Source organism: Melanerpes formicivorus, unplaced genomic scaffold (genome assembly GCF_026170545.1).
Source record: "Melanerpes formicivorus ecotype bairdi unplaced genomic scaffold, bMelFor1.0.p_v2 SCAF_1, whole genome shotgun sequence".
Taxonomy (NCBI): domain Eukaryota; kingdom Metazoa; phylum Chordata; class Aves; order Piciformes; family Picidae; genus Melanerpes; species Melanerpes formicivorus.
Genome location: NW_027142353.1, coordinates 17,612,518 through 17,624,824, shown reverse-complemented (window position 1 = coordinate 17,624,824; position 12,307 = coordinate 17,612,518). Strand labels below are relative to the sequence as shown.

The window sequence follows — 12,307 nt, the reverse complement described above, 5'->3', positions numbered from 1 at the left end:
AGAAGCAATTGTTAGCTGGATACCCAGCCCCTTGAACTGTATGACAGGGATAGGGAGCAGAATGCAGCCCCCATAATGCAAGGTGAGATGGGTTAGTGACCTGCTGCACCACTTAGATACACACGAGCCTATGAATCCAGACAGCATACACTCAAGGCTAGTGAGAGGCCTATGAATCCAGACAGCATACACTCAAGGCTAGTGAGAGGCCTGGCAAAAGTATTTACCAGGCCAATTTACATCATTTACCAGTAATCCTGGCTAACCAGGGAGGAGATTTGCAAACATGGCACTCATCTAGAAGAAGGCCCAGCAGGAAGACCCAGAGAACTACAGACTGTCAGTCTGACCTCAGTGCCAGGGAAGGTCATGGAATAGATCTTGAGTGCCATTATACAGCATGTGCAGGGCAGCCAGGTGACTGGGCCCAGTCAGCATGGGTTCACGAAGGGCAGGTCCTGCTTGACTAATTTGATCTCCTTCTACAACAAAATGACCCTCTTAGTGGGCACACTTCCCATATAGTGTTCAGTTTTGGGCCCCTGTCTACAAGAGGGACATTTAGCTGCTGGAGCATGTCCAGAGAAGGGCAACAAATCTGATGAAGGGTCTGGAGAACAAGTCTTATGAGGAATGGCTGAGGGAACTGGAATTGTTTAGTTTGGGGAAGGGGAGGCTGAGGGCAGTTTTCATTGCTCTCCACAACTATCTGAAAGGAGGTTGGAGTGAGGTGGGGGTCAGTCTCTTTTCCCTAGTATCAGGTGATAGAACAGGAGGAGATGGCCTCAGACTGCACCAGTGGAGGTTTAGATTGGATATTAGGAAAAAATTCTTCACTGAAAGCATGGTCAGGTATTGGAATAGGCTGCCCTGGAGGTGGTCGAGTCACTGTCCCTGGAGGAGACAGGACACTTCAGAACATGGCTTAATGGTAGTATCAGGTTGATGGACTTGATTTTATTCCAACCAAAGCAAATTCTCTGATTCCAATTCCAGAAACCATCACGGAATTGAACAGACACGCATTTGTGTACATCAAGTGGAGAACTTCTAACCAGACCAACATGGCAGTATTTTTTCAAGCAAATAAATAATGATGTATATACACACTTATATCCACTCTCATGTTTTTAACAGCACAGGAAAACATGATTTTGTGACAAACTCAACAAAAAAATCTTACTCTGTAATTGTGAAAAAGTCCATGAGTTCAGATTTTGTGGCCTTGTTCCAGTATGTGAACAATGCATCTAGGAAAATGAAAAACATTAAAACCAGGATAAAGGCAGCAAACACACAAAATATGCAGAAGAGAGAACACCAATTCTTAGTTTTCAGATAATGAGAATTCTGAGAATCTATATATGTCTTGGAGGGTACAGACAGCTATTACTTTCTTGAAGCATGTATCAATTCTCCAAATGATATCTACAATATGCTTTTAACTAATCCATAAAGTTCCCATACAATTTCGTATTCTAAATAGTACTAATTGTCAGCAGTGACTGTAGTGTTGTAAAAATAGTAAGTCTTCAGAGTAATTTGGACTGTTAGTTCTATAACTTCTAACTTGCATCTTTATCAACGGGTCTCAACATCTTTTAAATCCAAAGTTATGCTTCATTCTTTTTTAAATGTACAGTACTTTACTATGGACAGGTTTTCAGCGTGGGTGTCAGTCTCTTTATTTGCAGAGATTTCAGAAATGGCTACTTATTTTTCACAAAGCTTGTAGTCAGGTAGCCAAGATGTGGTTTCTTTTGCCAAAAATGTCTGAAATTAGCTAACAAATCCAGAATTATTACCAAGATGTGTTGCAATGTTTATCTGACAGCTGTTGTTTTCCAGGAGAACTGAGAGCAAAAAGTCTCCACTGTTTATGCAATTTTTCATTTGAATTTCCTAGAAATTTTGACTAATTTTCACATATTTCAAAGTGGGGTTTTATTTATTTCATACTGGGGGTTTAGTCATTATTCTTTGTCATTAAAATGCACATAACAATATAATTACATGAACATGTAATGGTGTGATTGGTTACTGAATACTTATAAACCTTTCAATTATTTGTCCTGTAATAAGTACTACATAAATCTGATTTTCAGAAATTACCATTAAAACAGGCATAGAAAATAAATTAACTATTTTTGATGTCCAGCACACAAACTGAAAAAAGTAATGTTTTTAGCAAAATGCACTTGATTGCATTTAAAAAAGTTGATCAACAATAGAGATGAATCTGAGATTTGCCACTCATGCTGTGATTTTACAGCTCCACGAGCTTCTCCGAGATAATATGACTCTTCCAAAAACTCATCTCACAAACAACTCAGGAGAATGGAGAAGCACCAACATCTCCATTCCAGAAATAGAAATATACAGCAATCAAAAAATTCAGTTCCCTGTCATACAGGAAGTTCTGCAGAATGTTGGAGTGGACTAGCCCAAGATTCCTCTACTGATAGATGGTCACCTCCATTTTGCAAACAGACTGCACAATCACATATGAAATAGTCACTTCCTTACCAAGCTCTTGAGTTAGACTCACACTTTGAAGGAATAGTGAGCATTTAATGCTTAGTAGGTTTCTGTCAGAGTTTAATTTGTTCAATCACACACCTTTGAAGGTAAAGCAAAACATGGTACCTACACCTAAAATATTTTGCTGATTTTTAAAAGATATTAAAGTCACAGGCATAAATCCAACACATTGTTTTGAATTTATGAAAAATAGGTGCAATTACCTACCTTCTGACATACTTCTTAAAATGTGAAGGAAACACATGAGCAGACTTTTGATCTCTGCTTGGTCAAGTTTGTCATATCGAACCACAGAACTTCCTAAGGAGCTGCTCTGTTGGTTCTGAAAAGAAAACATGTGTTTTGGCTGAAAGGTTCTTAAACTGACAAACTAAAATGCTTAAAAATGTTTTATTCCTGCAACAGAAAAAGGATTTCAGAATGGTGACAAAAATGTTTCATGTATACACAGGTCACTAAACACAAATTACACACATGAAGTATACCAAAGTAAGCCTCTTTACCTTTGTTTATTTTCATTTTCTTCCTTGTATGAGTTCCCCTCCCACCCTCACCCCTCCCTCGCCCCCCCCCCCCCCCCCCCCCCAGGGGAGGAGTAAGAGGAAAAGTTATGGAACAGTGATTATTAATGATACACTAGATACTCATATTGTAGGAATCAGGCATGCTCCTGCTGCTCAGATTAAATGCTTCAAAAATAAATGCTCCTGTTGGGTGATACATACATGCACCTTGGCTTTTGAAGAGACTTTATGCTGAACTGTAGATAGACCTGACTCTTAAAGCTATTTCCATTTAAAGATGTAAGAACCCCAAGAAAAACATATATGAGTGGTGATAGTATTGCATCCTGGAAGATTAACTACCAAAAAGATAACTTTATCTTAACTGCCACTGCTTTATTTGTTTATGTGATTCCTACCGCTGTGGGAAGTTAATCAGCAGTGCTCACTACCAAAGTCTGTCCAAAAAGGAAAAAATTCCCTAACTGATCTTGCACAGTGGGAAGCACAAAAAAAAAGGGGGAAAAAACTGTGACAATATATAAATCTAACTTTAGGGAAAGACCTACCCACACAAGAATTTCCACACAAGGAAGTGTTTGCAAAATCCTCAGTCTGAGGCTTTTAGAGACATAATATATAAATGTTTAAAGAAGAAATTATGCCCTTTTTAAAGCCTAATTGTCACTTCCAAAACGAGGCCATTTACACAAATGGAAAATTAAGCAGGAAGTTTTCTGTAAAGTCAGCAATTCAGTACAACTGATCTGTGGTACTCTGTGGGTCATCTTGCCTCCTTGAACTTTTTAAGGATACATACCAGTGTTGGAAAAAAGCCTTCATATCAAAATTAGAAAATAAAAAGGTATGATTCAAAGGAGAAAAGTACTTGGTTTCAGAAATAAATGGGGAAGTGCCGATACTTCAAGGGTAGAGTAACCCTTCCAGGAACACTCCTCACCAAAAGCAGGAGACACGGTAATCCTTGAGGGCTACACATCAATTACCTGCTAGGCCCTTCTACACATTCTGTGTGAGTGGTAAGAGCTGCTGTCCTAAAACAATCTCTGTGTATGTGTCACATACTAGCCATTGAATGGATATGTGGTGAAACTGAATGTGAAACTATGATTAATACTAGCCAGAAGTTACAACAATTTAGGAAGAAATGGATGCCTACATAAGCCTGTTTATTGCAGATTCTTTGAAATATCTCTGGTGAACAAGGAGGTACTATTATACAGCTTTATGGATACTCAAGTACATCAGGCAATTAATGGGTGGCAGAGTAAAAACTATATATGAGTTTCCTAGACTTTCAGGTACAGTCCAGAGCACTAGATAATATTTCCATTAAAATAGCTGAATGTGTACATGGATAAAACTAGCACTATAGCTACCTGAAAGGTTAATTTAAAATCATGTCAATAACCTAAAAAGTATGTGATATTAAAATAGAAATGGATATACTTCCAGCCAATTCTGATTCCATAAGAATATTTCTACAGGTTATTCTGAAAGAAAACTAGAACAAAACCACATCTCTTCAATAACAGTACCAAGCAATGAGCAAAAACTTGAAGGTAACGTGCACTCAACTGATCTACTAGAAATGAAGTTTGGAAAGCAACAAATAAGAAGCCAGGATTAAGTATTATTCAGGGAAAAGAATCACAGCATGCAAAACAAAAATCCAGTATTACCTAAATTGGCGGACAAGAGCAGAATTTTCAAAGGATGTTGACTCCTTTGAAAACTCTTTTACTTGGTAATAACACTACACTCAGTAATTAACAACATGACAACTAAGTAATAGATGACAGTATTGCCATTTAGCAACAGTGTATGTACAAGATATTTCTTTCTTGGTCAATGTCAAAGGTTTATTCGATCTACTGAAGACTTAAATTCTGCTGTACTTAAGTTGATTGGATTTTTATGCTTAAATGAAATCATGTACATGAGCTATTCCACATTTGGCACTAAGGTATTTTACATGGTTATATTTACATATTTGGCTTGAGATTCGACTGTTGCCAAGGAGCGGCAAAACTACTGATCACACACTTCACTTAGAAGCGTAACTATACCAAGCACAAAAACCAAGTACTTCTTGTAACTGAAGAGAAAAAGCAGCATGCAAATTTTTCTCTGGCAAGGTTGGATTTGTCAGAAGTGAAAAATCCATAGTAACACGGTTTTTCTTTGCAAGCTGAGAATGTTCTTCTTCTTCTCCATTAGCGCGCATAGCATGAGCAGAGTGCCTTCTGAGAAGCTTCTCTCTCTGCCACACGAAGGCATGTCAGAGTCAAGGGGAAAAAGTTAACATTGCTGGATTTGCACAACAAGGTCTAAAAAAATTAAATGTGATCAGTATCAACACAAGCTCTAGAAAGACATGGCTGAATATCTCATGGCCGCTGCAGCCAGAGCTTCTAATTTTTAATAGCTTTTAAGTGGAATGATTTTGAAAAGTGAAGTTAATATAACATAAATCACCTAAAGAAAGCACAGCAACTGGTTTGTCAACATTTTAATTAAAATACTGCACATGTTGTGTATTGAACAGGAAGGAGAGAAAGTCTCCACAAAATCGAAGAAGCCACCCTAACTACGATTCAGCTCTCCCAAGCAAAATTCAACACACTTCATCTCTAGCAAACAATTGCTTGCTCTACAGTGAACGTCTACACTGAAGATTAGTTTGTAGTTTGTGCAAAACAGTGTAATAAATACAATACAAAAAAGCTCATATGATAATTATTTTACAGAAAAAAACCCAAACCACATAGGAAATATTGGTCTACAGTTATTCTAGAAAACTCATTAACTCCTATGAGAATCAAAATTATTGTGGGGGAGGGAGAGGGATTTGGCTTTGTTGGGTTTTTTTTACCTTGTCAAGAGAATTGCTCTTGTCACTGTGTCTTTCTGGGAGACTGTTTCCTGAGTCTGTACTTATGAGAGAGCCTCTGGAGTCAGCATTTCTCACACTATTAATATTTGGAGTTGATGTGGTATATGGGGAAGCTGGAAAAAAAAAAAAACAGTAAAAATATCTCAAAAAATGCATATATTGAAAAAAATCCATTTAGTTAATAACAAACTTATTCTAGACCATCAAAGTACATGTACATACACACAGACTTGTGTACAACTACAAGTAGACTTACACAAAAAACATAGCAATACACATACTCACATGAAGGCACGTACAGTTAAAAAACTTCTCTTCCCTTTCTAATTGACTAGTAAGTGGTACAACCAATTACAGTAGAGATAAATGAATAGAAAAACACATTAAGATGACAGACAGGAGGATGCCCACAGGTGCGCCTAAGTAGCACTCTACTTAGAGGTGGTCTCTAGGACCATGTACTAAGCATGGATTATGGCACTCCTGCCATAAGTGACTAAGTCTAGTCTTGTCTCCTATTTCTCTTCAGCAAGACAAGAACTGTCACATTTGCTATGGGAAAAATCAGCTTTCTTCAGGAAACTGCTTTAGCAGAAAAGCAAAACCAAAAAGATCCCAAAAGAAAGATTTTATGCACAGACTGAATTCTGACCTGTGCTGAACAGCTGATTGCATTTGGGTTCTGCTAAGGAAAGCAGCAGTAATATTCAAGTATGTATGCCGAAAGTAACTGAAGTTGGACACAGAACAATTATTTCTGGTTAACAAATGTAAAAGGAAACTGGCTCCTTTTTAATTAGCTTAGTTTAATTTGTAAGTGCTTACCAATGCCAGAGATAACACCAAATAAATCTTTAGGAAGATTGTTATCCAATGTGTTTCCTGATTTTTGTGGTGTTACTAGCTGACTTGCAGTTGGCAAATGAAGTGCATCGTCCTTTGCACTCTGGAAAAGAGGAAAAAGTGATTAATATTTTCCAGCATTATGAACTTCATGAATACGGCACACTTCATCTTCTAGAGCTTAACATGTATCAGGAAGTTAACATTGCATTGAATTTTAAGCACCATAAACAGAGTGTTTCCAAAAGATCCAAATTACTTTTATTTCAAATGCACAAAATGTTTCTCTTGTTGGAAGGAAACTGTGAATGTCTGTCTTAATACAAAATGGAACACAGCAAGATATGGACAAAATTAAAATATATTAATTATTAAATCTTAGAGTCAATCATTGTATGCAATTTTATATATCAAGATACAGCTTCACAAATTTAGTTTGAATTTCTTCTCATGTAGCCCTCTTACACTACAGCTGTTCCAAAAGCATACTCCTTAAAGGTTAAAAATTCTTCTATTATTACTATGAAGTTAACCAATTTTTTAATTTTTTTTTTTCTCCTGTGATCCATTTATTTCAGTGTTGGTCTATCACCAAAACAGAATCTTTTCTGCTGATGAGCAACAGCAACTATTGAAACTCTCAGGATTTTAACAAACATAACTAATTCTCTGTGTGTTAGATGTTGGAGGAGTATTCTTCTGCATAAAAATGAAGTATGTGCAAGTGCTTCTAACGTCAGGATCTACATGCATAGAGACAAACTACATATACAAACTAGTAGGCAGTCTGAAGTGTAATTTGTTAGTAAAAATCATAGATCATTTAATGAATACTCTCCTCACATAAATTGTAACAAAACTGGGTAACAGATACAAACAGAAAGCCATTTAATAACAGAAACAACTGACATTTTTTATTTCAAATGAACCATTCCATCAGCACTCAAAAAGATACAGTAAGTCTAATCCTGTGTGGTTCATAGTTTGTATTGAAATACGGTCACAGGCACCAGAGATACAGAAAAAGCAAGATGTTACACAGCATTAGAATGACACTGTGGCAATCTGTGCAGCCTAGCATTCCCCAAACCCATAAAGAGAAACTAAGCTTTTAAACTCAGAAAAAGCAAGAGCTCACAGAATTCTGAAGCTTTTGAAACCCTCTGCCAGAAGTATACAGTGTTTCATATACACACTACCAATAAATTAAGATATTAATAATTCAGAACCAAACAGAAATGGTCACTTACACTGCTGGAAGGATTTACAGGAAACGGAGACACATCTTTAACATTGATTCGCTGAACATTTTCTATGAGCAGTCCGAAGAGTGGCAAATACATTGTGGCTATTCTTGCTTGATGGCTCTAAAAAGTTTTAGCAATTCATTAACAAATTAGAGGATTAATGTTTAATTACTTTTTTTGGTAAAAAGCTATTCACTCCTAAATTACAAAAGAAAGAGCATTCAATAAATATTTGCCAAGGCAGAGCCCACATTCAAAAGTTCATAAAAAGTAAAAGCAATGATCATCACTGTATTTCACTCTAATTTACAGAAGGGTCAGTGATTTTTTTTCCTGTTACAAAATAATGCAGAAAAAAAAACCTCTGAATTAAAGTTATTTCAGCTAAGACTAATTAAGTAAATTAATATAATGTCAGCTTGATAAATTAATGGCAACTTCCATTAAAATTTTACAGCTTCTCCACAGCACACTTGATCTTCAAGTCAAGAAAAGTAAAAATCATTCAGAATTTGCTACCATGACTTATAACTGTCATATACTCTTATTACAAATACTAGATGATGGAAGGACAAATGCCAAATATTAAAAGCTAATATTTAATGAAACAAGAGGTTTTAAAAAGTTTATGAAAATCTTATTACTTTAATAACAGCAGTTAAGATTATGCTGTGCTAAAATGTAATAAATATGTACTTATGTTAAGAGTTTCTTTGTGATGCTTTTCATTTGCTAAAAAAACTAGAACTTGCAGGCTGATTGATACCATTTTCATACATATTTTTATCACATTTACATATCTGTATATTTATACACATTACACAATTGTATTGTAATCTGAAAAAAATAGCATTGCAAATAGCAAATTAACAAGTTTTGTGTGAAAGAAAACTTTCTCTATATTCAAACATTTAATCTTTACTATTGGGTGTCACTACCATAGCATTACACTTACCCTGGAAGCATATCTGTCATCAAAGCAATGCTTTATCATCAAATTCTTGAGCACACTAATAGCAATCTGCCGCACATCTCTGAACTCTTGTAATGCATTGCCCACCTCCCTTAGAAGCAGTCCCACCAAGAAGTGATTTTTACAGAACTCATCAGTCAATGAATAGTCCAGTTGAAGGTCTGGAAGTAAAGTACAAGTCCTATGTAAGGAATTATATTATTTAAAAGAGTTTGTCAATCAACTTAACGCTGAACGACAGTGTTTCCATCGTTACTGACAAATTCGTACATATAAACATAGTTACTCATATATCCCTAACCCAATTCACTGCATAATGATGCATTTATCACACAATCAGCAGAAGCTGGAGAAATCTGAATTATATTAGAAAAAAAATACATAGAGATTTTAATACTGTCTAATATTCAAAAACATTCTGATTAAATTTATCTGAGCATCTTAGAGCTCCACATTCAAATTTTAAACCTATATACAGGCACTATACGCAGTGCACAAATGTTGTGCATACTCCATCTTTCTGGAATTCAGTTGTACCTCAGCAGCAGAATTTCACTTTTAGTCCATGGTTCTAATAATAAAAAGAAGACATCTCAGAAATATACCATACACTCCTTGGGAAGAATTTACCTTGATATCTCTGAACTCTGCCTTTTCCAAATGGCATTGGTAGATTCAAAGGTATGTAGTGCTCATGATTACAGACTACACGGAGAAATTCAAATTTGAATTCAAAAAGAGTCTGAAAAGATAATTTTCAAGTATAAATTAAGCTGATGCAATAATCTAGGTAACATTAAAACCAGCTTTCTAACAGAAAAGAATGAATTCTCTTAGTCTTGCAGAATGAGTGATATAGACTTGTCAAAGTTCCAGGTCAGTACAAAATAATTCCATTATAATTCACACTTGACAAGCTAAAGTCCTAGTTACAGTTCAAAGTTACTTGAGTTTACTAGCAGATTATTCATTAATCTAAGAAAAGTTTGGATGCATAGAAAAAAAAATATTTGGATATCTGGTATGTGCTTTTGCCACTATTGTAAATATAGAGACTTGTTAGATATCCACTCTTCCAACATTAGTGAATAGAATAGAATAGAATAGAATAGAATAGAATAGAATAGAATAGAATAGAATAGAATAGAATAGAATAGAATAGAATAGAATAGAATAGAATAGAATAGAATAGAGACCAGACCAGGTTGGAAGAGACCTTCAAGATCATCGTGTCCAACCTATCACCCAACATCATCTAATCAACTAAACCATGGCACCAAGCACCCCATCAAGCCTCCTTCTAAACACCTCCAGTGATGGTGACTCCACCACCTCCCTGGGCAGCCCACTCCAATGACCAATCACTCTTTCTATGAAGAACTTCTTCCTAACATCCAGCCTAAACCTCCCCTGGAGCAGCTTGAGACTGTGTCCTCTTGTTCTGGTGCTGGTTGCGTATGAGAAGAGACTAGTCCCCACCTGGCTACAACCTCCCTTCAGGTACTTGTAGACAGCAAGAAGGTCTTCTCTGAGCCTCCCTCTTCTCCAGGCTAAGCAACCTCAGCTCCCTCAGCCACTCCTCATAGGGCTTGTGCTCCAAACCCCTCACCAGCTTTGTTGCCCTTCTCTGGACGTTCCAGCAACTCAACATCTTTCCTAAACTGAGGGGCCCAGAACTGGACACAGGACTCAAGGTGTGGCCTAACCAGTGCAGTGTACAGGGGCAGAATGACCTCCCTGCTCCTGCTGGCCACACTGTTTTCACACGCATGCTTAAAATTTCTGCTTAGTGTTGCACCTCCAGCCCCCACAGCTTCTGCACTACACATGCTCTAGGGTGGTCAAGTTGCACCTGAAGATGGGAATGAAAATATGAATAAGTGATTTGATTTAAAAAAAAAAAGTTCTAGGGACTTCTAATGTATCCAAGGAAAAGTCTGAAGACTTAAAACAGGACTCTATCCACACGCATCAAGAAGAGACAGGTCCTAAAAATAGTTTAAAAACATTGAGTACCTTTGGATCTCCTGGGGCAAAGCAGCTAATGTAGTTATTGATTTGCTTGAAAACAAAGCCTCTGTCCATGAAAGTAAAACACCTCTGGAGAAAACAAGCAAAACCAAGGAAGAACTAATTTAGTTTTGTCTCAGTGCTCAGTAATTAAAATTCTGTATGAAATAAGTTTATTTTTCGAACATATTATTATTTCAATTTGATTATATATAAAAAACTAACCAAAGTAAATCTAGGTACACATGCATGAATACAAAATTTTCCCTTTAGAGTGCAGAATATAATCAAATTACAAATAAGAAGAACTCTGTCTTGACAGAAATTAAAATTACATGCCACTAGAGGCTTTATCTACTATTTCCCATTGTCTTTGCTTTTTTATTGTCTGTAAAAGGAAAAAACACCGTAAGTCTGTCTACATAAAATCATGCATGCAAGTAAAACACTACTCAATGTAGAAAGCTTTTGTAGAATTACAAAATAACAATATTTTTACAGAAAGAAAAACAAATTTTGGATAAAATATAAATTCATTTAAAAATAAAGCAACAAACTTTTGAACAGCTGTCGTCTTGATTACAGAAGATGCAAATTATAACTTCAATGCATTTTACCCTGTATATAGAATTATATTCTAAAAGCATTGTGCTTATTCAGTTTTGTATGAGTTGGCTTTAACATTCTTTAAAATCCAGGAAGAAGCAGCATTATTCAAAACAGTAACCACAGAGCCCAAGTTGCTTGTGTACCTACTTTTATAAAGGCAGCAAGGCTATGGTTTGCATTTTTTGAAGCCTCTGGATTGTCTCTGTACTTCTGAGTGATGTGTGGCATTAGCATATTAACCACTGTTTCAACTGCATGATGAAAGGAAGCAGAAAACCTCTGGTTTCTCAACAGCTAGAAATAAAATAATATATGATATTTAATACAGCTTGTAACATTACAACAGAAAATGTATTTTAGGTGAGATAGTAATAACTTGACAGGGACAGTGGAGACAAAGTCATTTACAGCAGCATTTTCTTTAAATGCAAGGTTTTCCTGAACTTCCTAGAAAAAGAGCGTTTGGTTAAAAGAAAATACTACAGCATGCACTAACACCTGTTGTAAAATTCAAGCAAAGCAGCCTTTGATGACAAAAGCACATATATAAAGGTTTGTAAGTACAATGCATTCATATTTTTCTATACTATAAGTTTGATGACAGGAGCTGAGAATTAAAGGGAATCCTTTAATTTTATCTATCTTCCTTTCCAAAGCAGGTTCA

At 36.1% G+C, this 12,307-nt stretch overlaps 1 protein-coding gene across 10 annotated transcripts in view; it reads right to left on the bottom strand.

Moving 5' to 3' along the window:
- The window catches only part of DOCK9 (dedicator of cytokinesis 9), a 135,224-nt gene that overhangs the window by 35,763 nt on the left and 87,154 nt on the right, over positions 1-12,307 (bottom strand). For all 10 annotated transcript variants that reach the window (XM_068165429.1, XM_068165736.1, XM_068165811.1 and 7 more), the window contains exons 28-36: positions 11,791-11,937; positions 11,041-11,124; positions 9,655-9,766; positions 9,007-9,185; positions 8,055-8,171; positions 6,787-6,907; positions 5,941-6,074; positions 2,749-2,863; positions 1,184-1,250 (exon numbers count right to left, since the gene is read on the bottom strand). In XM_068165429.1, coding sequence (XP_068021530.1) covers positions 1,184-1,250; positions 2,749-2,863; positions 5,941-6,074; positions 6,787-6,907; positions 8,055-8,171; positions 9,007-9,185; positions 9,655-9,766; positions 11,041-11,124; positions 11,791-11,937 — 1,076 coding nt within the window. The remainder of the gene's footprint in view (positions 1-1,183; positions 1,251-2,748; positions 2,864-5,940; positions 6,075-6,786; positions 6,908-8,054; positions 8,172-9,006; positions 9,186-9,654; positions 9,767-11,040; positions 11,125-11,790; positions 11,938-12,307) is intronic.